Here is a 26,171-nt window from a genome sequence, read left to right as displayed (position 1 = left end):
AAAGCTTAGCAATATTGGTAGAAGGTAAAAGGAGAGGTTTATATTTAGTTAAATATATTCCAATACAGATAGTTGGTAGCTAAGGAGCATTTGTTTCCATGAGTACCTCCGTATAAATCTATGTATCGTGTACCAGTTTTGCATGACAGGTTAATACAGAGCCATTTTTGGAAAGACTTCAACTGAGATGTGTTCAGGATGTACTTAGGAACATTTTAGGAAATAGATCAGGCTGACAGGAAACTGTGGAAATGTAGAATTTTTAAAAGCTGGTTGAAAGTGTCTCAAGTTCTAATTTGGGAAGACATTATCAGTTTATTCCAGGAAATCCACATTTAAAGCTTTCACAAAGAGCTATTTGGAGGTGATGCTGTATCATTCCAGAGAGAAAGGCACGGACAGGCGTGGGTAATGTGTGGGCATCTGGAAGAGAGAATCCGGATGGAATTATCATCGCCCTTACGTCCATTGACCTTTTCCACCAATAAGATGAGATTGTATATCCTTGTCTGAAGAAAAATTTTCAGAGAGATAACAAACCTCTACCAGAAGAATTTATTTCTTTGTGGTTGTTCAGAGGATGTTTTTCATGGTTTAAAATAAATTGTACTAAATTATTTCTTCATTCCACTTAAAATGTGCAAGTTAGGTTCAAACGATATGTAACTTTCACATACTTGGTCTTCAGTTGTTATAAACAGGCAATAGACTGATAGTTAGTTTGCCACGAGTTTTCTTAAATAATGAGAACACGAAGTATACTGTTGATTACCATTCCAAAATAGACCTTAATAAAAACATAAAAGTGGATCTAACATTTAATCAGTTCTCCTACGTTACTTTGTGTCATGAAGCAAATGAAGTTTTTTAGTCCATAAAATAACATTTTTAATGTTCTCACCTTAAGAATTGTGATGTTAATTTTATAATGGAGTATCGGAGTTAATGCCGGACCACACACTGACCTGGGTTTGAGGACAGATGGACAGGATTCCTCACTACCTCTCTGTATTTCATGAGGGTTTACATGAGGGTTTCTCTCTGGCTTGGCTGATTACAGGAATTAAATGCTCTTTGTGTATTTTTCCGAAAACAGAAAAAGTAGATTATGGTCATATTGTTAAATTCTTATTTTTCTCTTTTTCTATTCTAGATTAAGGAGTCTATTGTTGGCGAAATCAGACGGGAAATTGTAAGTGGACTTTTGGCAGCAGTATCTTCAAGTAAAGCATCTAATTCTAAGCAAGACAGTCATTAAATGGGATTTCTAGGTAAATTTTTCTGAAATTTTTTGCTTAGCTAAATAACTACTTAGTTTTGAATGCTTTGCCTTCTTAGTTCCCAGGACTGTTTCTCTGGCTAATTTTTAATTTTAAAATGTATATTATATGTATATTATAGGTAGTCCTGCAGTGTGAAATACTCATTCAGCCCCATTGGAAGTGCAAGCAAGTAAATTGCATAATATCCACCTCCAAGGGACTATTGATAGTGTGTTATTTTACTGAAGTTACATTATAGTAAATAACATACTAGAATTGAAGAAATCAGAACTTTCAGACTTGAGCATTATTTTGGTACCATTCGCTATAATGGTATTTCAAATGTGTGATTTATGGACCAAGATTTTGAGACTTAATCACAAATTCTTATCTTTCTTAATTTTTTGTCTTTTAAAGAAAAGTATCCCATAGGCCCATATCTAATCATATCATAATTTATAAAGAAGGATGCTATTTATATATATATATATACACACACATACATATATACACACACACGCATATATATACATATATTTAGAAAATATTGTCATCCTTTTAAAGAATCTTTTAATACTGATATTTGAAAGATGTTTAAAGATTTCTCTTTCTTTTTTAAGGTTGGTATGGATCTTATTGGCTATGCGGTGTTGGAGTTACCAATGACATACACTGGTGGAGGTGTTATTTGTGCTTCAGAAGATACTTGCTGCTGAGCTGGGCTACTGTATACCGTGTACAATGTTTATTTCTTCTATGCATATCTTTTTAAAAAACATACATAGAAACTTAGGCACTTTGCTGACTGTATTTCTTTTCTAAACTACCAAAACTGTAGCCATTTGAAAAGCCTAATATTTATTTGTATGTCAATATTTTCCAATTCATTCCCTACATAGAATTAATTTTAAAACTTGAAAACGTCCAGACTTAACCAACTTATAAATAACATATTTCTTCAGACTAGCTTCTTAAAACACTGACCTCTATGAGGTATTTACTGTGCAATAACTGATTCATTTTTTGAGAGCTTGAAGCAACCAATGATTTTCCCTCCACTGCTGTTAATTAGTGTCACTTCCAAGAAGAAAAATTGTTCTGTTGTAAAAATTGCTCTTAATTCTTGAGGAGGTTTACTAATAGCAGTAGGATAGAATTGTATGAGGTTACCTACAACTACTTAATGTTCTTACACTGTAAGCATTGTTACTTTACCAAGATAAATGTAATTTTATTATAGCTTATTTTTCTTTTGGAAACATGCCTTACATTAAACACTATACTTTTTGCGTTGTCCAGACTTCTTATATTATAAGGAGATGTTTCTTCTTCTGTCTTTTAGACTGAATAGTAGAGTATTGCCAAAATAATGGGACCTCTGACTTGAATGGATAGAAATGAATAAGCTGGTTTTGGTTTTCAAAATGGAAGTAATCTAGATTTGTTCTCCTCACAATAAATGGTTTTAAATCAGTTTTAACTAGTGAGAACTGTTTGTTTGCAGGGGGGAAGAAAAGGAAGGTGGTTTCCTGTTGGTTTGTATGTATTAAATGTGTAAAGTAACAACCAAATTTATTAGAATTATTCCTTTAGCATTTATGATTTTCAACTCTTATTATATTTCTTTGTGTGAAATTTTAATCAAAAGTGGTTGAGATGTTCTTTGAAAGAACATCTAAAAGGTTTATAAATGTTTGAATTATCACACAAAGGCTGATTTCTAAAAATAAAACAATAAAGTATTTATTTTGCCTAACATCTTTTTAATAGTTTCTTTTCTCTAACTACAACGTGAAGAATTTGGATTAGATTTAATGAGTAACAAATAAGGTCCAAAGGAATTGGATATAACCTAATTGGTCGATATTCTCTTTTCCTGAAGATGCTCCTATGGTGCTTTGCAAAATATACTTAAGACGAGACCACCCTGGAGAAACAGCTTACTGATGCCTCTTGGTCTCCTCTAGTTCTGTGGTCCTAATGATTACCATCTGAAGCCAAATAAAACTTCTCTTTAAAATGTACTGTTAAGCTCCAAAGAACAGATTAAAGTGCTATTTTATTCTCTGGACAAATTATTCAATTTAGTTGATTCTAGTATCAGTAATGAGATACATAAACCAGGCACCCAGTACTGAAAGTAATACAGGCATCAGTGATTTGAACTGTTCGGCTTCATAGCCACTTAAAGTACATTTCTGGACAATTAAGATACCCAGAGTTTGAGAATCAAAATTAGAGACGTAACCGTTGCAGTAACAGACTGAGCCAATGGGCAAATTATTCCTATAGTATGTGAATGAAATAAAATGAACTTTACTATTAGAGTTTCATCCTTCTCTCCATTTTAAACCTTTGTGTTTAAAAGCCACCGAGCCAGCTGCTGGTATGTAGAAATGAATGAGAGGTCTACAAACCAGATGGAAGAACAAGGCATCTTTTTTATATATGGGTGAGTTTATGGTACCAAAAACTATGAAGCATTATAAGAATTTGAGAGAGTGTAGCGTGGGTGGTCACAGAAGTCTTTACCAAGAAGATGTGGTTTGTGTAAAGTCTTAAAAAATGGGAAGTGGAAAGGATGGGGTTCAAATAAGAATATTTGTAAAGGTTATTCAGAATGTATAAATTGAGCTTGAATTACTACGTGTGTGATGAAGAAATGTTTTTAAAAACCCAAGTTGTCTGTAGCTTGCACATGTGCTGAGAGCCTGAAGAAAGAAGGCATAGAAGAAAAAGAATCTTGAAATGGTGATTTGGAATTTGGGAGTCACCATGAATGATATACCATGGACAAAACTGGGCAACTACTCACACTTGAGTACATATTGTTCCTCCAAAAACATTCAGTTGAATTTCAGTAACATTTAAAATATGCATTACATCAGTTAAGACTATTTGCTCAGCTGGCCATCTTCAACTTTCTAAAAAAAAACAAAACATGTTTTTAGAGAAGTTTTAGGTTTACCATACACTTCAACTTTTTTAGAGGACAGTAAGAATGCAGTAAAGTGCATGTGAAATAATGTAAAGGAAAAGTCTTTGGGGCGCCTCTGTGGCTCAGCAGTTGAGCATCTGCCTTCGGCTCAGGGCGTGACCCCGGTGTCCTGGGATCGAGTGCCGCATCAGGCTTCCCCACATGGAGCCTGCTTCTCCCTCTACCTCTGTCTCTGCCTCTGTCTCTGTGTCTCTCATGAATAAATAAAATCTTAAAAAAAAAAAGTCTTTGGGGAGGATTCCTGAAGAGATGGTGCACTGCCCATGCTCCTCACTTGTCCACATGGGAGTTTGGTGCTAGTTGAAGAATAATACAAAACCAAAGTATGAATTCTTTTTTTCTGTTTCTCTCTCCTGGAAAGGAAGAATTGATAACTTCCAAGAAGTGGGAAGAGGAAACATTCTATCTTGTAATTAAAGCTGAGGATCTAAGTTGTAAGTTATGTATGACAGATTATTAGGATCTTTTATAAATGTTGAAATCATTTAATTAGCACTTATCCTGGCTGCATTCTAAATGGAGAAGGTTTAAGATGTCCTATCTAATAGCTCCTCTCTTCTGTGGTTTTTATTTCTGTTTATGACTGTTAAATCTGGCCCTTTACCTTGTTCACTTTGTTCTCATTTGCACAACTGATGCTCTTTCTCACTGTGCTTACATACAGGAAGTCCGTGTGCTTAGCAGTAAATTAGGATTGTACTCAAACATTCACATCAAATAGCAGTGTCCATTTGCTCGCAAGTCCTTTCAGTACCCCAGAGGAGACGAAATCTTGGGGATAATGGTCACCTAGCTTACTTACTCAACAGCATTCCCTCATTTAATAAAAGTTTGCTGGAGCGGCACCTGGGTGGCTCAGTTGGTTAAGCGTCGGCCTTTGGCTCAGGTCACGATCTCGGGGGTCCTGGGGTGCCTCTGCCATGGGCCAGGCTCCTCACTCAGGAGTCTGCTGCTCCCACTCCCTCTCCCTTTACCCCTCCACCGACTCATACACTCTCAGGTGTGCTCTCTCTCAAAATAAAACCTTAACAAGTTCACTAGATACCTACGCTTTACGAGGTTCTCAGCTTATAAAGATGGATGTATAAAGAACGAATAAGAGCACATTCTAAGGACAAGCAATAGAGTACACTGATTAGACCTTTGAAGGAATCAATACATTTAGGAATTAGATTTTCTCTTTTTTGTCCATTTTTTAAAAATCCAATGAGATCTTTAAATGGATAGAAAAGCATATTAAGTATGCTGTAGGTAATGTGAGTGGGAATGATATGAAAGGTAATGCATTTTGAAGAGCAGAGTTCAGAATAACTTAGGACTGGAACTGAGAAAAGAATGTTGCTTTAGTTTAGAAATAAAAATATTTGAAGTAGTGATAACATATTTTAAGGAAAAATAACTGGTTTATCTGTAAGCTAAGGAGAAAAAAAGGAAACTTGGGAAGTTACTTTAGCTACATTACCTACACAAGAACCATACAAATATAGAGAAAGCATGCACTTTATAAATATTTGTATGTTCTTGTAGTTTTAGAAAACCTACAGTATTCTGTTATCTGGATGCCCATATTGATTTAGATTTATAAAAATGTTCCTTGAATCGTCCTGGCTGTCATAAATATACTTTTATGGAATCCATAAAAATAGTACCGAATGGACACGTGTACTCAATTTGGACACCTGAATGGTAGGTACTACGACAACAATGAGAATGTTTTAAAGCAGTCAGAAGTTAATGTTTTATGCTAAATTATTTTCTGTTCTTAATACTAATGTGCATAAATCTTACAGTTTTCCTAAGCAAGCAATTTATCAGCGTAACACACCTTACAAAGTAAGCCTCTTTATAGTTTTCTGCCTTTAGAAATAGTGTTACATGTCATATATTTAGCTTCATATAATATAGGAATGTAAATGTTATTCTGTGTTCAAGACACATGCACGTATTAATAAAACACCTATTTTTCCAGTGTAATAAGCTTGCAGCTGGTCAAAAGGAGTGTTTCTGTTAAATAAAAGTGGCTAGACATCATATTTCTGCAGGCACTTCCTCAGAAAACAAGAAACTAGATTACTAGAAAGGGTAACAACATGCTTTAAGCAAGAGGGCTTAGTAATAAATAATAACGAGATTCAAATCATCACTGACTTGACAAAAATATACACATTTCTAGTGGTTAAGGCTCAAGCTGACTCCATATCTCTACCATGTAGAATTAGGATGGTGATACCAGTACCTCTTTTACAGAGTTGTTAGACAAATGTAAATACACAGCACAGGGCTTGGTTGGTGGTGGTGGTGGTGGTGGTTGGCGGCGGTGGCAATGGTGGTCATGATGGGTAGAAATAGGGTGACTGAAAGGTGAACATTATTGTGTTCAAAACAATACAAAAGATGCTTTGTTCTTTGGGACAAAAATTTTTGTTTGTGGAATACCACTTAGAGCAATGCTTTGCAAGCTTCAATATGCATAGAAATCAAATCATTGCCAATCTTGTAGATGTGAAGGTTCTGCCTAAGTAGACCTGGGTCCTATTTCCAGGGTCCAAATTTTTGTGTTTCTGGAAGCTCTCGGGTAAGATTGATGCTGCTAGTCCATGAACTGAACTTTCAGTAGCAAGGATTTAGATTAATAGGTCTTACTGCCTATATGCCAGATGCTTTGTTAAGCAGAGAAATTTGTTAAGCAGAAAAAGAACTTTTTGTCTCTAGGGAGATGTCAGCTTAGAGGCTCCCTTCAGGAAACTTTTAATGACAGCCCCAAATTCAAAACTGAGAACAAAGGCAAGTACTGCACGTAAGGAAGAAACTATGAGGGGAACAATCTAAGGCCACGTGGAAATGTACAGTTGTCTGGACAGACCTGTTGGCAACAAGAATAGCGCAAGCAAAGCGCTGTCTTGCTGTTAACGACAGCAGGTGAGAAGTCTTTATGCTGTGTTGACTGGACGTTGAGAAGACGTAGACAGTCTGAGGGCTTCTGAAGTCAGGAACCACTCAAGAACCAGGATGAGACCCAAAAAGGTGCAAAAAGGAATGAACTGGCTCTGGAGATGCTGTAGAACGAGATCAGCTCTACAGTATGGAATTTGTTCCAGTCAGTGGTATGTGGAGAAGTTTATTCTTTTGGGGAAGGGAGTAATGAATAAAAACATTTACACCTGTGTCAAATGCATTGTAGTATGTTACTTACATTTTGAATCGTTTAGTATATTCATCCACAGATGATTCATGGTTTTGTTTGGTGCATCTCGAGTAATTCCTTCTATTATTTCTCCAGTCCTGAGGTTAAAAAAAAAATCCCTTAAGGTATTGCAAAGCAATTACTATATCATATCATATATCATATCATATCATATCATATCAATTATTACCCAGGCCTCCTCAGTCTATAAGGACAAATGAGATTACATTAATGATGACAGACTTTTTTTTCTTTTACCTTCTTCTGTCCCCTCCTCAGGACTGCTGAAGAATATCCTAGAAGAGTGTTTACTTGGAAAGTCCTCAAGAGTTATTATACATCTTCACAATAGACCTTATCTATCAGTTCTAAGAGATCTCTTCTCTTTATTGGGGTCCACAGCGCTCTCTTGATCTTCTCCTGGGGCCCTCGACTGGCCAAAGTGGTGGTGATATCATGCCTTACAGAGGTGGGGTGAGAGCCTCTCTTGCCAGACCATTGCTTACTCTATTGGCAGCACAGCAGCACTTGTAGCCCAGCCTCCTCCCACAAGTCCCCTGCGAGGGCATCTTCGAGCGAGGGCATCTTCATGCTTCACTACCAGCTCCAAGGGACTCGTCCATGGGTGAAAAGTGCTTAAGAGAGACACTTTGCTCTCCTTCCATGGCCTGTTCTCCTCTGGTGCTGGCAAGCTCTCTTGCTGTCAAAACACCAAATGGACCATGGCTGAATCTTTAGCACGAACACAAATTAGTGTGTGTAGGCTCAAACCGGGTCCCTTTTACTCCTGGACACAGACACACATTTAATGACAAATGTTGAACATTCTTATTGTTATTATATTTTGATCCTGAAATCTCATCACAATTAAATTGATTTAACACCCATCTAGTGAATAACTGTTGAGGACAAGTCACGAGTGACAAGGTTGATTTTTATATGGTCTTTTTTTTTTTTTACTATTTGCTAATTTTGCTAGCATTTGAATCAAGTTTCTCAAGATTCACAAAGAAGAATTTTTATTGTGGTGCAATTTTTTATTATCGTTATCTTTCATTACTGTAATAAGAAGCCAAAAGCCAAACATAAATAATACCACAGATCAGTCAGGTGTGATCCTAGCCCATTTTTTAGAGTAGATAATAATTTCTATAAGAGTCTTTACTTGGTCCATTCTGCCTGTAATGCCCATAATGGGAAAGAGCAACGGATGAAACAGCTCATCTCTTTTGAAATGTTTTATTATTTTAGGCTCTAGATACGCAGTTGACAAATTATTTGCAAAAAGGCACAACAGCAGTGAAGGAAACTTCATCCATTACCAGAAATTATGTGAGTTAAAGACCATCCGTGTAATTATTGCTCATGATTCTGGGGACTTTTTCAAAATAGGCTTAACTCTCCAAAGGCTTTGGATTTTTGTCTGCCCCTAGACAAATTATCTTTTTTTTTTTTTTTTTTAAAGGAATCTTAGTGACAGGATGCCTGACTTCATTAAAATCAATAAGGAAGATCGGCAAAACTGGTAACAGTTTATTTACACTATCTCTTGGTTTGTGAATTAGCTGAATTACAGCAAAGCCAGCAACAAAGCAAATTTCTTTATACTCTCCAAATAATATCAAAAATAAAGGCAACAGAGGAGGAGCCAGTTGGAAGAACTAGTAATAGCCATGAATTTAAGTCATTTGGTGAGGAAATACTTCTATGAGGGAAAAATCCTAACCACAGACACATATTGAGCAATGCAGATTTCTTTTATAGTATTTCTCAATTTCAGCATTTCCTTTCTGCTTTTTTTTTTCTTTTTCACCTCTTTCCCTTCAAGACCTAGAAATTATTTCCTTACTAAGAGATTTCTTGGACTCCCCTTTTCTGCTCTGAGAACATTGTTTTCTTCTTCACATCTGTGCATTACAGCTTCCAATAGAGCTGGATTAATTATCACATTTTGCCAACGAATGTCCCTTTCAATATCATTCTAGTCTGAACATTGAGTTTGAGACCCCGGGTTGTATAAAGCAAGTTAGATCTTCAGGTGATCTGGCCTACATGTCTGACTCTGTACTGAGTTTGCTAAACATCATAAGCCATTTATGTTTATTTTTCAAGAAAATATTGCTAAAAAGACACATAACTGAAGGGAGTAGAAGAACGTAAGTGAACATGAAGAGGCCCAATCTCGAGACAGACAGGCCTCAGTTCCAGGCTTAGCTCTGCCATTTATTTGTATTAGCCTCAGTCTCCTGAAAATAACATTGGCATCTACCTCTTTGGTCCAATAGGGGAGATTAATAAGGTATAATAACATTAGGACATTTAGCATACTGCCTAGCATATGGTAAGAGCACAATAAATAGTAACTACTAGCAAGAGGTAGTAACAATAATAGAAGAGAAAGCAAAAAATATAGCAGTGTATTAAAAGATCAAGATGATACACTGTATTATCTTAGTGAAAATACAGCTGAAGTTATTCCAACTTTATGTTAAATAAACCACTATCAAAATTGTGTGATCTGTCATGCCTAAGTTTTTCCTTTAACTCAGGAAAAGCTCGATGTTAGATACATTTGCCACAAGTTTATCTTTTCTGTTATGTTCAATACACTTAGTTGGCACCACAATAAATGATCAATTAGGATAATTGCCAATGGTGAGATCCTTGACCCTGTATCATTTATTTAAAGGATTTGGGGCTTCAGAGAATTGGAATTCTCAGTTTTGTCTATTTGTAGCCATTTATTGTTTTTATATCAACGCCCTTGACTACAACATTCTCAGCATAATCCTCCTGCTTCTTTTCCATTTCTCATTTTTCAAAATATCAGTGAACAACTGAGTTAAGCTCTTAAAAACCCTCTAAGCATAGCAACTCTCCGCTGGGCAGGAGCAACTACAGAATAGATGTTGTATGTGTGTGTATTTATGCACATATGCATGGACACGTTTTTATTGTTTTATAATTTAGTATTTGGAGAAATACTCCTTTGAAATACAAGCTACAGAAAACAAAACCTTTTAAAATCTTCTGAATGGATGGGGTATGGGTTTTAAAAAGCTGAGAAAAACTAACAAATCAAGCCAATTTATTATCAATGTAGAAATATCCCAAATAAGATGCACTACACCCAGAGTGCATTATGATGATTTACTTTTGAGAGGTTCTACTCTTCAGAATATCATAATTCTAACTGATACATGACAGAGATTTTCAGGTTGATATAATTCTGAAGGACACACAATTTAAAGTTTAATAAATATTCAACTGGTAGAAACTGCAAACAATTTCAACAATTTTTAGGGTCGCTATGGTGGAAGAGTCAGCATCTTCTCTTTAGAGGGCAGGATTTAGAGCTCTGGGTCCTAAGGATTTCTAAGGGAGGAACAGTTGCTTCACCATGACTTGTGTATCTTAGAGGCCGAAGATCAGGAAGTGTGCACACCGGTATTTCATGACCTTGATCTCTCATTACAGGCAAGAAAAAGAAGAGGCGCTTTGGAGAAGTTATGGCTACTGCCAACTTTCTGGTTTCTTTTTAAAACAAGGAACATTTAGATATCTCCAAAAGATGCTGGGACATTACTAGAAGAACAGAGCATATGCAGCAGCGGCTTCTTTCCCACCTGCCTATTTTTACAGTCGTTGGGACAAAATGCCATAATTATTTCTCAAAGGCTAGGAGATTTCCAATTAACCATGAGGCTGACCTACAAAAATAACTATAAAAGAACTTCACAATAGTTACAAGAAGTCCCTGGTTATGTAGTTATTAAGTTCATCCATCTTGTAGCAGGTGTCACTACTTCATTCCTTTTTACTGTTGAATAATATTCCCCTGTATGAATGCACCAAGTTTTGTTTATTCATTCATCATTTGAAGGACATTGGGCTGCCTGCACTTTTTGTCTATTATGAGCAATACTGCTAAGTACTTTCATGTGCAAGTTTTTGTATGGACATATATTTTTATTTATCTTGGGTAGAAGTGGATCGTCTGGGGCGTATGGTAACTGTATGTTTAACCTTTTGAGGGGCTGCTAGGCTGTTTTCCAAAGTAGCTGGCTAAACGCAGAGTTAAATAGAGTTATTATATGAACCATTTCACATTCCTATTAGCAGGGTATGAGGGTTCCAACTTCTCCACATCCTCCACCGTCTTTTATTGTTGTTATTATCATTATTCTAGCCAACCTAATGGATGGGTGGTAGTATCTCATTGAGGATTTGATGAGCATTTCTCTTTAATTAATTTCTTAAAGATTTTTATTTATTTGAGAGAGAATGAAAGAACACAAGCAGGGGGAGCCGCAGAGGGAGAGGGAGAAGCAGGCTCCCCACTGAGTAGGGAGCACAATACGGGGCTTGATCCCAGGACCACAGGATCATAACTTGAGCCAAAAGCAGATGCTTAATCGATTTCACCACCCGATTTATGAGCATTTTTCTGAATGATGTTGAGCATCTTTTCAGGTGCTTATTAACCACTTATTTTCCTTGGAGAAATGTCTATTCAGATTCTTTGGCCATTTTCAAAACTGAGTCATTTTTCTTTTTATTATTGAGTTATAAGAGTTCTTTTCATATTCTAGATGAGTCCTTTATCAGATATATAATATATATATATGATTTGGAGAACTTTCCTCCTAGTCTATGTCCTGTCTTTTTCACTTTCTGGATGATGTTCTTGAGGCACAAGTTTTAAACTTGAATAAAGTCATTACCTAAAAAAAATAAAATAAAATAAAATAAAAATAAAAAGTCATTACCTAACCCAAGGTCATGGAGATTTAAGGTTGTGTTTCAGGAGTTTTATACTTTAAGCTCTTACATTTAGATCTTTATGGATTTTGAGTTTTAATTTTTATATATGTGAGGTAGAGATCCAACTTCATTAATTTTCATGGTGGTATAGTACATACTTTTAATGTTTTTTCATTTATATTACTATGGTGTAACTATTTAGTGTGTGATTTTCAGACTATAGTAAGACAGGAACATGCCTTATTTACACCTAGTACACCTAGAACAGTGCTTAGCATGTAGTTGTTCAATACATACTTCTTAAATGTAACTTAGCTGAGTGGAAAATATTGACAATTTTTTTATCATCACCATAAAACTAAGTTATTTCGATTGAAATATATAAATTGTTTGATTTTTAATAATAATTATATTTCATTGGTATATGTGTATTTTAGATGGACATAAAAAGATTCCCAAGCTGGGTTAGATCTATAATCCATCTCAACAGATATATTGTTTACTTTCACAGAAACAAGAGCTATGTTATAAAATGTTTAATTCTTCTCCATAATTCTGGTATCAGTGATAAGACACATTACCTCCCCCCATATTAATTCCTTATGCAATCATTCTTAATGCAGCAGATCATATTTTCTAAAGATGGGTCCAATAATATCATCCTGTCCTCCAGATATTCTTCTAAAATTTTGCTACTTCCATCAAGAGCTGGAGTCTGTATCCCTTCCCTTTGCAACTGTCTGAATCTTTAAGACTGCTCTGAACAAAGTATGGTAGAAGTAATGACCTGTGACTTTCAAGGCTAGGACATAAAAAATGTTTTGAAATGCAGTCGAGGAGACTGTTAGTGAAATCCAAAGGGTCTCAGGTAGAGTGTTAATGGAAGCCTAAAAGGCTTTGACGAGACGGACAGCAAAACTTTAAAGGAAACAGAGAAAAATATTATTGGAAGCTGAAGGAATGGGAACCCTTGTTAGGTGATCACAGAGGGTTTGCCAACATCGTCATTCATGATAATGTGGCTAAGAGGAAATGTACCTTTAATAAAGTCAAAGATCTAGGCTAAGGAGAGTCCCAGGTAAAAATATTCAAAACGCCACCTGATTTTTTTTCCATTACCTATGTCAAAATGCAAGAGGCAAGCTAAAGAATAAACTATTAAATATAAAAGAGCCAGAACTTGCTGGATTTGAAATAAAATTGTTTCTCATATCCAGATTCTTTAAAAACAAATGTAAGACAAAATGGCTTCTGGACAAGATCAATGCCAGTATAGGTCTGTAGGATCTTTGATACTATCTCAGAAGGATTTAAGACAGTTACTCACAGAAGTTTTCAAACAGAGGAAAGGTCCTTTCAGGATCTTGATGCCTGCCTGGCCGCATCATTTCAGTTAAATCCCAGGGCTTCTATGACTCTCAATGGTGTTCTCCCACAGGAGTCTCAAAAGAGGCCTAACTATACAACTTTATCTCAAGGAGCTTTGTGAATTTGGCTTTTGTCTAATGAAATTGGTTATAAATTAATACTTAAGAAACCCACGAGGATTTTAAAAGAATTATACCACCTTCCGCTGAAAGCGATATAAAGAGGGCTTTTGATCCCCAAAGTCATAGAGGCAGGGAGCAGGCCTTTTTAATTCATCTATCTTTGTGCTACATCAGATTATTCATTATCTTGCTTGGGTGATTTTCTTTTATGTGTCTTAAATTTTCATATTTCGAAGGACATTTTCTAATCTCTAGTATTACTAGAATCTGAAGAACAAGATATTGCCCCTATTCCATTAATTTAGTCAGTTTTAGAGGCCTCATATAAACTGTCGCACAGAGGTTAAGATTGAAAAACACTAGAGTTTATTTTTTCCTCTCATAAGGTAGCTTCCTCCCACCCACTACCTACCGTCTACATTCCTTCAAAAGTTTGCACTTCCCTTCTATTTTCTGGATTTACTCTGTCTTAAAGTACATTGGCCAGAACTATATTTAATGTTTCAGAGCAGATGATATGCTGCTTTTGTCAAAGGTCAGGACAAGGTTGTTTTTCTTTTCTTACCACAATACCCTTCTTGGTGATCATGGAGATGATATTTGTCTTATTAAATCTGGTGTGATTGAAAATGTTCTTTAAAATCTTTAGCCATATATCACAGAACAAGATTGTTTGCATTGTTAACTGCCTCTAGTAGAAGCAGTTCATGGATTATGGGAAATAAAGTAGGACACAAATATATCAAATGTGGTAAGTAGAAACAGTAAATATCGGCAGAATCCTGTTTAGATAGTAAGAAAAGATTATTCCACGTGTTTCCTTTTATTCACTTCAATTATGTTAAGTTTAAGGAGGTGAATTCAAGTTTAATTGGATCTGAAATCCTTCCTTTTGCATTGGGCAGTTTGGCACAGGAAGCCCAGTGTCGCAGCAGGTACATATTTGGAATCGTCTCAGACCCTCTGCGAAGTTATGTCCTTTCCTGTGCAGCACGCATTTGCAATGTCAACAACATCCAAGTACCAGTCGAGCTGCATTCCTTGTAAAGCAATCTAATTATGGCAAACTCGAAGACCTTGGCCCTGGTGATAATTTCCAGAATGAAAAGTTCACAAAATGAAATGGAAAAGCATCAGCAGCTCATCCTTTTCTCTGTCATCTTTGTTTATGAAAACCTAAAAATGTGAATGAACTTCCCTCATTTGTGTTTCCCCAGCCTCACAGAGACATTCACAGAATTTGGCCCAGTGAGTTGGCACGTCTATGCAAGTTCTATACAAATGGCTTTCTACCATTTGAACAACCAGTCACTTCTTCTGGATCCAAAGTCATTTACTTACAAAGAAACAAACCCGATTTGATCACATTATTAATTCAAAACCTAATGCTGAGTAACAGTTTTAGTTGTCGTTTGATTAGTCCAAATTTTTTACAGTTTAACAGAGTCATTGTCTTCAGGTCTTTATTCCTGATTTACTCTGACAGGAGAATGCTTTCATATTTATGCATATTTCCTTAGTATTCTTCTCATTCCAATTAGAAGACAGTAGCCAAGAGACACAATCCCTTGCTTCAAGAAGGAGAGCTGGCTGTCATGAGTCTGTACTTAGGGGACTCCACATTGGCTCTCGTCTTCTGACTGCTTTGGAGAAAACCCACGACCAACACAAGACAGCAACCACCACCCTTCCAGAGCAGGGTCCCTGGAGAAGTGGGTAAGGTGCAGGCTAGGGATTCTCAGACCAGACACCACTGTTCTTCAACTCTGATCACCTAAATAGAACACAGGCTTTTATAGGACTTCCCATAGAAAGGAGCCCACATATCCTTTGTTTAAGATGATCTTCAGAAACTTTATGAACTTCAAAGTTCATATAAAGGTAAACAATCTAATAGAACTTTCTATCACTAGGTCAGAAGGAAGTTAGGAACTACAAAGAATAATATCCAAAAGAATATGATGTGTGTTGGGGGGTGTCTTAAATCTGTAATTTTTCCATATTGTTGTTGTGGTTTATATCCATCTGTTTTCCTAAAATGAGTACCAGAGACACATATGAATTGCAAAAGATCTCTGTACTTGTTTTGGGATCAGCTAATAAGATTGTACCCAGTGTAGAGATGTTCTTGGGAGATAAGCCTAAGAGACAGTGTGGATAAAAGCTCTGAAAATAGAAATTCTCAAATAATGAGTTTTTAATTCATTCAGTGTGACTTAAATGTGCAGAAATGCATATTTTTCTTCTCTATAGCTGAGCTTGCTCAGGGGCACCTGCTGGCTCTGTCGGTTAAGCATCTGTGGATGTATCTTGCAAGAAGTTACTATGGCCGAGTTCAAAAAGGGTGTTGCCTGTGTTCTTCTCTAGGATTTTGATGGAATCTTGTCTCACATTTAGATCTTTCATCCATTTTGAGTTTATCTTTGTGTATGGTGAAAGGGAGTGGTCTAGTTTCATTCTTCTGCATGTGGATGTCCAATTTTCCCAGCACCATTTATTGAAGAGACTGTCTTTCTTCCAATGGATAGTCTTTCCACCTTTATCGAATATTAGTTGCCCATAAAGTTCAGGGTCCACTTCTGGATTCTCTATTCTGTTCCACTGATCTATGTGTCTGTTTTTGTGCCAGTACCACACTGTCTTGATGACCACAGCTTTGTAGTACAACCTGAAATCTGGCATTGTGATGCCCCCAGATATGGTTTTCTTTTTTAAAATTCCCCTGGCTATTCGGGGTCTTTTCTGATTCCACACAAATCTTAAAATAATTTGTTCTAATTCTCTGAAGAAAGTCCATGGTATTTTGATAGGGATTGCATTAAACGTGTATATTGCCCTGGGTAACATTGACATTTTCACAATATTAATTCTGCCAATCCATGAGCATGGAATATTTTTCCATCTCTTTGTGTCTTCCTCAATTTCTTTCAGAAGTGTTCTATAGTTTTGAGGGTATAGATCCTTTACATCTTTGGTGAGGTTTATTCCTAGGTATCTTATGCTTTTGGGTGCAATTGTAAATGGGATTGACTCCTTAATTTCTCTTTCTTCTGTCTCATTGTTAGTGTATAGAAATGCCACTGACTTCTGGGCATTGATTTTGTATCCTGCCACGCTACCGAATTGCTGTATGAGTTCTAGCAATCTTGAGGTGGAGACTTTTGGGTTTTCTATGTAGAGTATCATGTCATCGGCGAAGAGGGAGAGTTTGACTTCTTCTTTGCCAATTTGAATGCCTTTAATGTCTTTTTGTTGTCTGATTGCTGAGGCTAGGACTTCCAGTACTATGTTGAATAGCAGTGGTGAGAGTGGACATCCCTGTCTTGTTCCTGATCTTAGGGGAAAGGCTCCCAGTGCTTCCCCATTGGATTTTGGCTCTGGCCATGATCCCAGGATCCCCTTGTCAGGCTACTCGCTCAGCAGGGAGCCTGCTCAAGATTCTCTTTCTCCCTCTGTCCTTGCCCCCCATCCTGTGCTCACTCTCTCTCTCTCTAGAATAAATAAATCTTAAAAAAAAAAATAACAACTGAGCTTCCACACCATCTCTTTGCATTTGATACTCATCAAAATATGATTTTCAAAAAAATTAAAAATACGGCTCTTCTACAAATATAAAGTTAGCAAGTGTCAAAGATTGATTTAGATTATTACTGAGGGAATTAGAGAGACAATAAAGCTGATTGAAAAGTGTACTAGACAGGTAGAAATATTATAATTGAGAAAAAGAATGCAGAATAAAATTGTTAAACTGAATTTTAAAACCTATGTTTTATTTCTATCATATATAAACCATTTACATACCTATATGCAAATTCATTTTCAGTGCTAATGTACAAAAATAATTTGAATGCTATCAGTTTTTCTGTAAGTTAATATTTACTTTTTTACAGTTGTAAGCTACCCTAATTAATGGAAATGGTAAGTAAAACCAAATCAACATACCCTTAAGGAATCAATCTTTTTCCTTTTCCCCCTTTGGAATTTTTCTTTTACTATGCTGATACAATTAGTTATACTTTCTATTCAAAAGAAAAATGCAGAGTAATTTCTCTTAAGTTGTGATTCTAGTAAGGGAGTGAAATTATGATATAAATATGTTGGTACTTATTTTTTATAAAATTAAAAACCAGTACCCATGTTATTTTTTTTAATTTTGAAAGTGTGTTCAGGAGTCAAAAGAGTTAATGAAACTAAATACTTATACATTTAAATATAAAATTCATGAAAAATTACAAATCATAAATTTAAATGCAAAAGAGTATATAGCAATTATAGTGTAATAACGTTGGTGACAGATGGTTGTACACTTGTGGTGGGCATAGCATAAACTTCTGTAATCACGATGTTGCATGTTGCACACTTGAAAGTAATGTAGCATTGTGTGTCAATTATTCTCCAATTATAAATAAATAAAAAATGTTTTAAAATAAAAATAAATGCATAAAAGTGTGTCAAAAATTTTCTCACTCTATTATAAATGGACAGATAAAATGTGAAAAGAATAAAAATATTGTCAATGATTCATAAAATGCTAAAAGAATAATCAATCATTAGAAATAATATTATTCTCTTCTTAATTACAATTAAAGAAAGAGATGCTCTTGAACACTGGTGTAGTTGGATGACAAAATTGTTTTAGTGTAAATTTTTACAGAAATTGAAAAAATGTTTTGACTTTTACAGTAATATGAACCATAACTTCAAATTGAGGATTGTGGTGGTTTAATAGGATGCTTTTTAAGTGAAGGCATCATTGTTTAATGCAAAATTTTAAAGGAATATCATGATTCTCTGGGAATATCTCAACATATAAATGATACCAATTCCCTTCCCTACTCCACAACATTGGCTGCTTTTACGATTTTCTCTTTAATACTACTTTTCAGCAATTTGATTATGGCTTGCCTCAGTGTGGTTTGAGTTTCTTGGATGAGATTCTTGGATCTGTGGGTTTATATTTTCATCAAATTTGGAAATTTCTTTTTTTTTAAGATTTTATTTATTTATTCATGAGAGACACAGAGAGAGAGGCAGAGACACAGGGAGAAGGAGAAGCAGGCTCCATGCAGGGAGCCCTATGTGGGACTCAATCCTGGGACTCCAGGATCACACCCTGGTTTAGGCAGGTGCTAAACCTCTGAGCCACCCAGGGATCCTCCCCAAACTTGGAAATTTCTTAGTCATTTTTTTTCAACATTATTTTCTTTCCTTCTACCCCTCCTTTCTTTCTGGACTGCAACTATGTGAACGTTAAACTTTTGATATTCTTCCTCAGGTCACTGGGGTTCTGTTCTCCCCATCACCACCATACTCACCAGCCCACTCTCACTCCACTCCAACACCTTTCCCCATCCTGGCCTCCCTCTATGCTTCATTTTGGATATTTCAATTGCTCTGGCTTCAAGTTCACAGCTTTTTTTTATGTAGTATCTAATCTGTTGTTAATATCATTCAATGAACTTTTCAATTACGATATTATATTTTCATCTCTAGAAGTTCAATTTGTTTCTTTTTAAATTTTTCATTTCTTTCTGCATTGTGTTTTGGGTTTTTTTTTTTTTTTTGAATCTTTGAACATATTTATAATAGCTGTTTTAAAGTCTTTGCTAATTCCATTATGCCTGTCATTTTGGGGGCTCTCTTGATTATGGGGCATATTTACCTGCTTGTTCACATGACCAGAAACATTTTTATTAGGTGCTGGCCATTGTGATTTTATGACACGGAGTGCTGGATTTTGTGGTACTCCTTTAAAGAGTATTGGATATACTCTGGTAGGGGGAGCTACTTGCAGATCAGCTTGATTCCTTCAAAGCTTGCCTTTCAGTTTTTCATAGAAGCCTATAGTAGCCTATAAAACCACGACTACACCTGAACCTTCTGGTTTCTCTAATGAAATGCCATGTGTTTGATAACATTTCTCCACTCAGACTGATGTAAACCCAAATTATTTCCCGGTTTACTTAAGTTCTATGGTTGGTTTGGTTTACAGCTCCCTAGTAATATCTCCCAGCAGTTGTTTTCTGACTGGCCATATTGAATTTCACCTCACCCACCAAAGACCTTTATGCAGATTTCTGGAGCTCATTCTTTGCATAGCTCCCTCTTCTCTGGTAATCCTTCCAGCAAATTCTAGCTTCCTCAGCCTTCCTCATCTGAAAGCTCTGTCTTCCAAACTCACTGTAACTGCCAGCTTCTGTTTGGGTTTATCCTCCTTGTACTGCAGCATAGAAACTGCTGGAGCAATCATAGGGTTCATCTTGGTTAGTTCCCTTCTCTCAGAAAGCACAGTTATCCAATGTATAAAAACAGTTGTTTCATCCATTTTGTCCAGTTTTCTAGTTGTTTGTAGTAAGAGGGTAACCTCTGTGAGCAGTTGTGCTTTGGTAAAAGGGTGCATAAATTTAAAAAAATTCAGAATATTGACACTACATCAACAAAAATAAGTGTTTTCCCACTTAAATATAGCATGGTATATTGGAATAGTAGAATGCCAACAAGTGGCAGCAGCCGCTGTGTCTGGAGGAAATAGACCAACTTCCATTGTTGACTAGACCCGATTTCAGCTTTGTTAGTATTTTACATTCAGTGAGATTTTCTTATTCCCATTCGATGTCTGGTTTAGGGGACTCCTTACAGCCTTCTGCTAAGGGTTACAGCAACTCCATCTTGAGCATGTGGAAATGTCTGCAGATGGAGATGAAAGCGCTGCATAGGGTGCTATCCTAGGTCTTCTCAGTCTAAATATTCCTGATTGACCTACTTTATGACGCCCATGGCAATCTGGCTAGAACACTCTTTGAGGCTGTTTCCAATTAGAATTCCAGGCCCCAAACAAATGAAAGTTGCTTTTGCCCACAGAAATGAGCTATTGGAGAGTTTTCTGCCAGCTAGTTTATTATCTACCCCACCTTCCTCTTCACCTGGGGAGAAGGCAGGGCAGGGGACTCTGGAAACTCATCTATGATTCACTTACAAGCTTTACTCATCCTGAGGATCCTTTCCACATGCTTTGGACTGAATTGTGTCCCCCTAAATTTATATGTTGAAGTCCTAACCCACAGACTGGCAGCATTTGGAGTAAGGAAATAATTAAGATTAAAGGAGGCCCTAAGAGCAGAGCCCTGATCCAATATGATTAGTGTCTTTGTAAGAGGAGACACCAAATGCATGCTCTTTCTCTCTCTGCCAGTTGGTCACAGTTAAAGGTGACAGTCTACAAGCCAGGAAGAGGATCTTCACAAGGAACTCAATAGCCTGGCACCTTGATCTTGGACTTTCCAGTCTCAGAACTGTGAGAAATAAATTCCTATTGTTTAGCCACCCAGTCTGTGATATTTTGTTCCAGCAGCCCCCCAAAAGTCCAAGATACCACACCTAAGGGAGTTTTTTTTTGTTTGTTTGTTTGTTTCCTTTCTTTGGGATAGAAAACTGCCTTCCTGAGACGTCCTTATTTTTCATATTTAAAGGTTTTTTAGTAGAAACTCTATTCCCAGGCTTCCAGAATTTATTTCTTGACATTTAACAGAAAGATTATAGAGTTAAAAACAAAAAACGTACAAAAAACAAAACTTTCTCCGTCTCAATCTCTTGCCTGCCTCTTGAGATCGAAAACCAAATTCAAGACTGTCTTTACTGAAACTGATTTTAGGAATCTAATTCTAGAAGCCAAAAGCCAAACGCTGAGTACTGATTCTTTTTCCTTTTCACTGACAACAATCTTAATCCTCTCGGAGGTAATGAATAGCACCAGTTGAATAGGGGTAAGACTAAACAACAATAACAAATACAAGGAAGTGCCAGAAAGAAAAGAATAGTAATGTATTTCAAAATATTATTTCATTGCACAAATACAAGGTTTCTTACCCATGCATAAAAAAATAATTGAGAAGTAGGTAACTACAATGGTTAATAGAAAAAGCAGTACTCTCTTCTAAGCTACTTCTCTTACCTCTCTCGATCCCTTGGTATTGCTAGAACTCCTAAGACAAAGTTCTCTGTCAGGGTTTCTTCTATAGTTTTGATGGGTAGTACATGCATGGGCCCCACTCTGGTCTCAGGACTGCTGTCTATCTGACATGTCGTCCATGTCGTCCCTTGGGGTGTGACAAAGGGTTTGCTGAGGTCTCCCTGTCTCCTCTTGGCCCTGGGTTCTGCTGTGCTCCTTCAGATGAGCCTACTAATGGTGATAGAAAGCGTACTTCCCTAGCAAGATCATTATTGTATGTAATTTCCATGTAGAGTAGACTTTTTATTTTTCAGTTCCTATTTGTATTACAGGTATTACATATTTCCTTTTTATTTATTTATTTATTTATTTATTTATTTATTTATTTATTTATTTATTTTTATTTCTTGATACTCTCTTTAATTTCTTGAGAGATTTAGATCTAACTCTTCATTGGCGAGTTAGAGGACAACCCACAGGGGATCCTGTGAGGTTATCTGGAAATATCCCCTTTTACTACAAAATGAGCCAGTTTCTTATGATTCAATTCAAGCATCTTCCTACTCCTCTCCCCGAGTTCTGTACGTATCTGCTATATTCATTGAGAGGTTTTAAGATTGCTTTTATCCTCTTTTTGGAGACGATTCTTGATTTCTTTTTTCCTAGACTATTTACTATGTCCCCTAGGGAACATCAGAATTTTCTGCAAATATACTTACTGATAGTTTGTCCTGACATGTTAGAATTTTGGGTGAATACACAAATTAGGTCTCTCTGGAATCCAATCCAAGCAGGTTAAAATGATAGGATTTTTGGCTCATATCACTGGAAGCTGACATTTAAGTTAGCTTCAGGGTTGGTTTGTCAGCTGCTCAATCATATATTCAAGATTCAGTTTCCTTTTATCTTCCCTCTGTCTCATCCAGGTTCATCTTCTTCCTAAGCCTGGTTCTACTTCTTTGTCATAAGATGGTTATGTCAGCTTCCATGGGAATGTGCTTCTCCAGGCACATCTATGAAGATAAAGGGGATCATTTTCAAGAGTGTTCTCAGAAGGGGGAGGATGCTTTTCTTCTAGAAACCATCAGAAAGGCTGTCCTTTGATTTGGTCAGCCTAGACCCAATCATTCTGGAACAAATAACCGTGACGCAGGAGAGGGACTGTATTCGTTATTTTGGGCTTTAGTCCCTCATCCTACTGCTAGTGTGAGATGTCCAGGGGAGGCAAAGATATCTGAATGAAAGTTTGGATAGTGACTAAGGAAATGGGACAGCAATGTTGGAAAACTAACCACAATGCCCAGTATATCTAACCCCTCAGAAGAGAATAAATGTCTTGAAAGGGAAGAAAAACATGCCAACTATTCACTTATGCTAGACCTTGTGCCAGGCAATCCATGTATTTTTGCTATGGCCAGGGAGTGTCTTCCTAGCCTATTATCTCCTTTCTTTAAGAATTTCCCTACTTTGGGGAGAGGCTCTGATAGCCTGTTTGTTGGACAAAGGTGACTGGATCAGGGATAGAGACCTGGTCCAGACTAGGCCAATGTTCTTTCTTCTCTAGGAATTTTGAAGTGGTTTTTAGACGAGGTAGTCTCTGCTGGTCTATAGGAACAGACTGGAAGCTCTGGGTGAGCTGTGTTCTGTGAGTGCACAGAGAAACAAAGACGGTGTAGAGAGATAATGAGCAGGGAGAAGCAGAAGTAAGATTTGACTCTAAAGAGAAAGAAGAACTTGCTTGGCTCCTGCTGACTTTCACATGCATGGTTCGGTTACTGCTTAGGGCTACTATCTATATAGCAGGCTGTTAACCTGGACCTCAAAGACAAAGAATAATGTAGTGGAGCCCAAGGATTGATTCTCTCTCCCCACCTAATGCCCCAGATACCAACGTAAGCACTGGACAGCCCCCCCAACCCCCTGCATAATATATTAAGGGATAACGAGATGCTGCCCCTGCCAGCTTGATCGTGCATTGCCACTGATATAATAGAAAAAAGTTGGAGATCAGAGAGATGTCTTTGTGTGGACTTTGTGTAGTACTATTCTCTGCTCCTTCCTCATGAGAATAGGATGCCAAACCAATGAGTGAAGATCTGAGGAGATTTTATATCTGTATCCCAGAGACTGAGGGAGATAGTGGTGTTTGACCTACGACTGAGAAGTCTAAAGTCAAGGGGTGTACAGCAAATCCACTGAGGTAGTATGCACTTCCACTCAATGTGGCTTGTGGGGACAAAATGAACCCCCTTCCTAAAGTGAACTGACCCGGGTCATCTTAAAAGAGAATCCCTTCCAAAAGGATAGCCTCAGTGAGCTATGACAGACAAAGAGATGGGGAGTTGCTGAATGCTCAGAACAGAGTTACCCAGAAGAGGGCCAAGGGCAAAGGAATTTCCTTGGTCATCCTGAGTGAGAATCTCCAAGAACAAAACTGCCTATCGGAGGCAAGGTCAGCAATGTTTCTTCAGTGCAGAGGGCACTGAGGTCGAGGTCAGATCGCATCACACCAGCCATGTGACCTGCTGCCTTTCCTCTAGTCCCTCTCCTCCCAGGCTGATGTTGGAAAGGCCAGAACAGTGGCCTGCACAGTGAGAGACGAGGCAGAGGAGGAACTGCTGGAAAAGTCAACCTCCCTGCCTCCCCTCCTTGCTCTGAGGAGTGAAAAAAAGCCTAATGCTTAGGGGAGTCATTATTTTTTTTTTAAGATTTTATTTATTTATTATTCATGAAAGACAGAGAGAGAGAGAGAGAGGCAGAGACACAGGCAGAGGGAGAAGCAGGATCCATGAGGGGAGCCTGACGCTGGACTCGATCCCGGGTCCCCAGGATCAGGCCCTGGGCTGAAGGCACCCCTAAACCGCTGAGCCACCCGGGCTACCCAGAGGAGTCATTATTAGACTAGACTGGAACTTTCAATGCCAGAACATTAGCTAAGAGGGAGGATAAAAGCTATGGACATACTAAAGTTTTATTTTTAACAGTGAGAAATAATACATTTATTTTCTTTTTATATTTTATCACTAACTGAGGAGTCACATCATCACTTTAATGACTCTGCCAAGTAGATATTATTATCCCAGTAGGAATTCTCTTCACTCTGTAATTGAGGAAACAGATTCGAAGAGCCTCATGGAAGGGGAGTGACTCATGAAATGGGCTATAAAGGATGAACAGGTTTTCAGGAAGCAAAGAGGAGAGAAAGGGAATTCTAGGAGAGGAAAACATGGAGAAATGGGGGCTGGGGAGTGAGAGTGTAATCGAGAACTGTGGCAGTCTAACTTGGGTGCAAGAGGAGGTCTACACAGGCTGAGGGCCCAGTAAGTCCACAAACATGTTAGAGCAGTAAGTAGAAGTTCTTAAACAGCACTTTTCCCCTCATCTCTCCTCTATAGCTGCCTCTTATTCATTCTCTAAAGAAAAATGAAGATATTTTCCCCATTTGAGCATGTGAGAATGTGCAATTTGGAAAGCAGGGATTATAGGTAGAGGGGGAAACTGCAAGAGATTTTGGGATAAGTCGACCTAGTTTTGCATCCAGTACTGTTGTAAAAATGTAATATTTCTGAAATAAATATATTTATAAATAAACTCAGTTTCCTTGTCTGTAGAGCAGGGAAATCTCGATAGGTCTACTGGGAGGGATACACACGTTGAAAATGAGGCCGATACATAAAATAACTGTGTGATCTTAAGTAAATCACAAATGTCTTCAGTCAAGGTCCCTCAGCCCATTTCATTGTATTGTCAACGACACTTCATGTCAATGTTTGAAATACCTAACAGTCAAGATGGCTTTTTTTTCCAGACAAAACAAGGTAATGTTTTCTTATAAATGCTCAATAAATGTCAAGCCTAACTTTTTATGTGTACAAAATTAAACCTTTTGTTTTAGTTATCTAAGAAAGGTCCTTTTGGTGAGGGTAAAAAGGACATTTAAACTGAAAGTTATGTGTATGGGGCCTGAAAACTTTTAATGGCTCTATTTAAAATGAACAGAAAGGTACTTAAGGAAGGTAGCAGTTGTAGGCTTTCTTTTCTTAGGAAATCAATACTCATAAAACTCAAGGTTGGAATTGAGAATTAAAAACCACAGTGAGTTTATTTTAAAACATGGAGTCTGTCATCTTTATTTTCCCTTTGGATAACATAGTGTTTATACCCTGAGGTCTATTTATGTTGCTGCAACTCTTTCGCTGACTTTGAAGTGAACTTCATATGGTGCTAGAATCACAACCTTAGGGCTTCGAGGTCACCAAGCCCAACCCCCTCATTTGAAAAGAGTAAATAGAGGTCAGGGAGGAAAGTGAACTGTGGGACACCTTCTATTTCCTTCGAGTTCGAACGTAGAGCCTCCCGTTGTCCCGAACCATTAGACCCAACTCCGAGATCAGAGCATGAGTTGTCCTTTCCTTTCTCATTCTCTACCAGGGGGCTTGATCTTCCACTAAACCAAAGCCATGCCTGGCACATGGCAGGCACTCTATCTAGAGTTCTTTTTTTTTTTTTCTAAAGGAATTGTGTT

At 37.2% G+C, this 26,171-nt stretch overlaps 1 protein-coding gene and 1 long non-coding RNA gene across 12 annotated transcripts in view; one reads left to right on the top strand and one right to left on the bottom strand.

Annotated features, from left to right (window-relative positions):
- Window positions 1-3,018, top strand: part of ITPRID2 (ITPR interacting domain containing 2) — a 110,741-nt gene extending 107,723 nt beyond the window's left edge. For all 7 annotated transcript variants that reach the window (XM_072811046.1, XM_072811045.1, XM_072811043.1 and 4 more), the window contains 2 exons: window positions 1,154-1,271; window positions 1,883-3,018. In XM_072811046.1, the coding sequence (XP_072667147.1) occupies window positions 1,154-1,258 (105 nt within the window). In that variant the 3' untranslated portion in view covers window positions 1,259-1,271; window positions 1,883-3,018. The remainder of the gene's footprint in view (window positions 1-1,153; window positions 1,272-1,882) is intronic.
- Window positions 1-26,171, bottom strand: part of LOC140624297 (uncharacterized) — a 130,673-nt gene that overhangs the window by 28,403 nt on the left and 76,099 nt on the right. For all 5 annotated transcript variants that reach the window (XR_012023780.1, XR_012023779.1, XR_012023782.1 and 2 more), the window contains 2 exons: window positions 7,454-7,542; window positions 4,078-4,186 (listed from right to left, as the gene is read on the bottom strand). This is a non-coding gene — a long non-coding RNA (uncharacterized lncRNA). The remainder of the gene's footprint in view (window positions 1-4,077; window positions 4,187-7,453; window positions 7,543-26,171) is intronic.

Source organism: Canis lupus, chromosome 34, assembly GCF_048164855.1.
Source record: "Canis lupus baileyi chromosome 34, mCanLup2.hap1, whole genome shotgun sequence".
NCBI lineage: Eukaryota > Metazoa > Chordata > Mammalia > Carnivora > Canidae > Canis > Canis lupus.
This window is presented reverse-complemented; position numbering and strand designations above follow the sequence as displayed.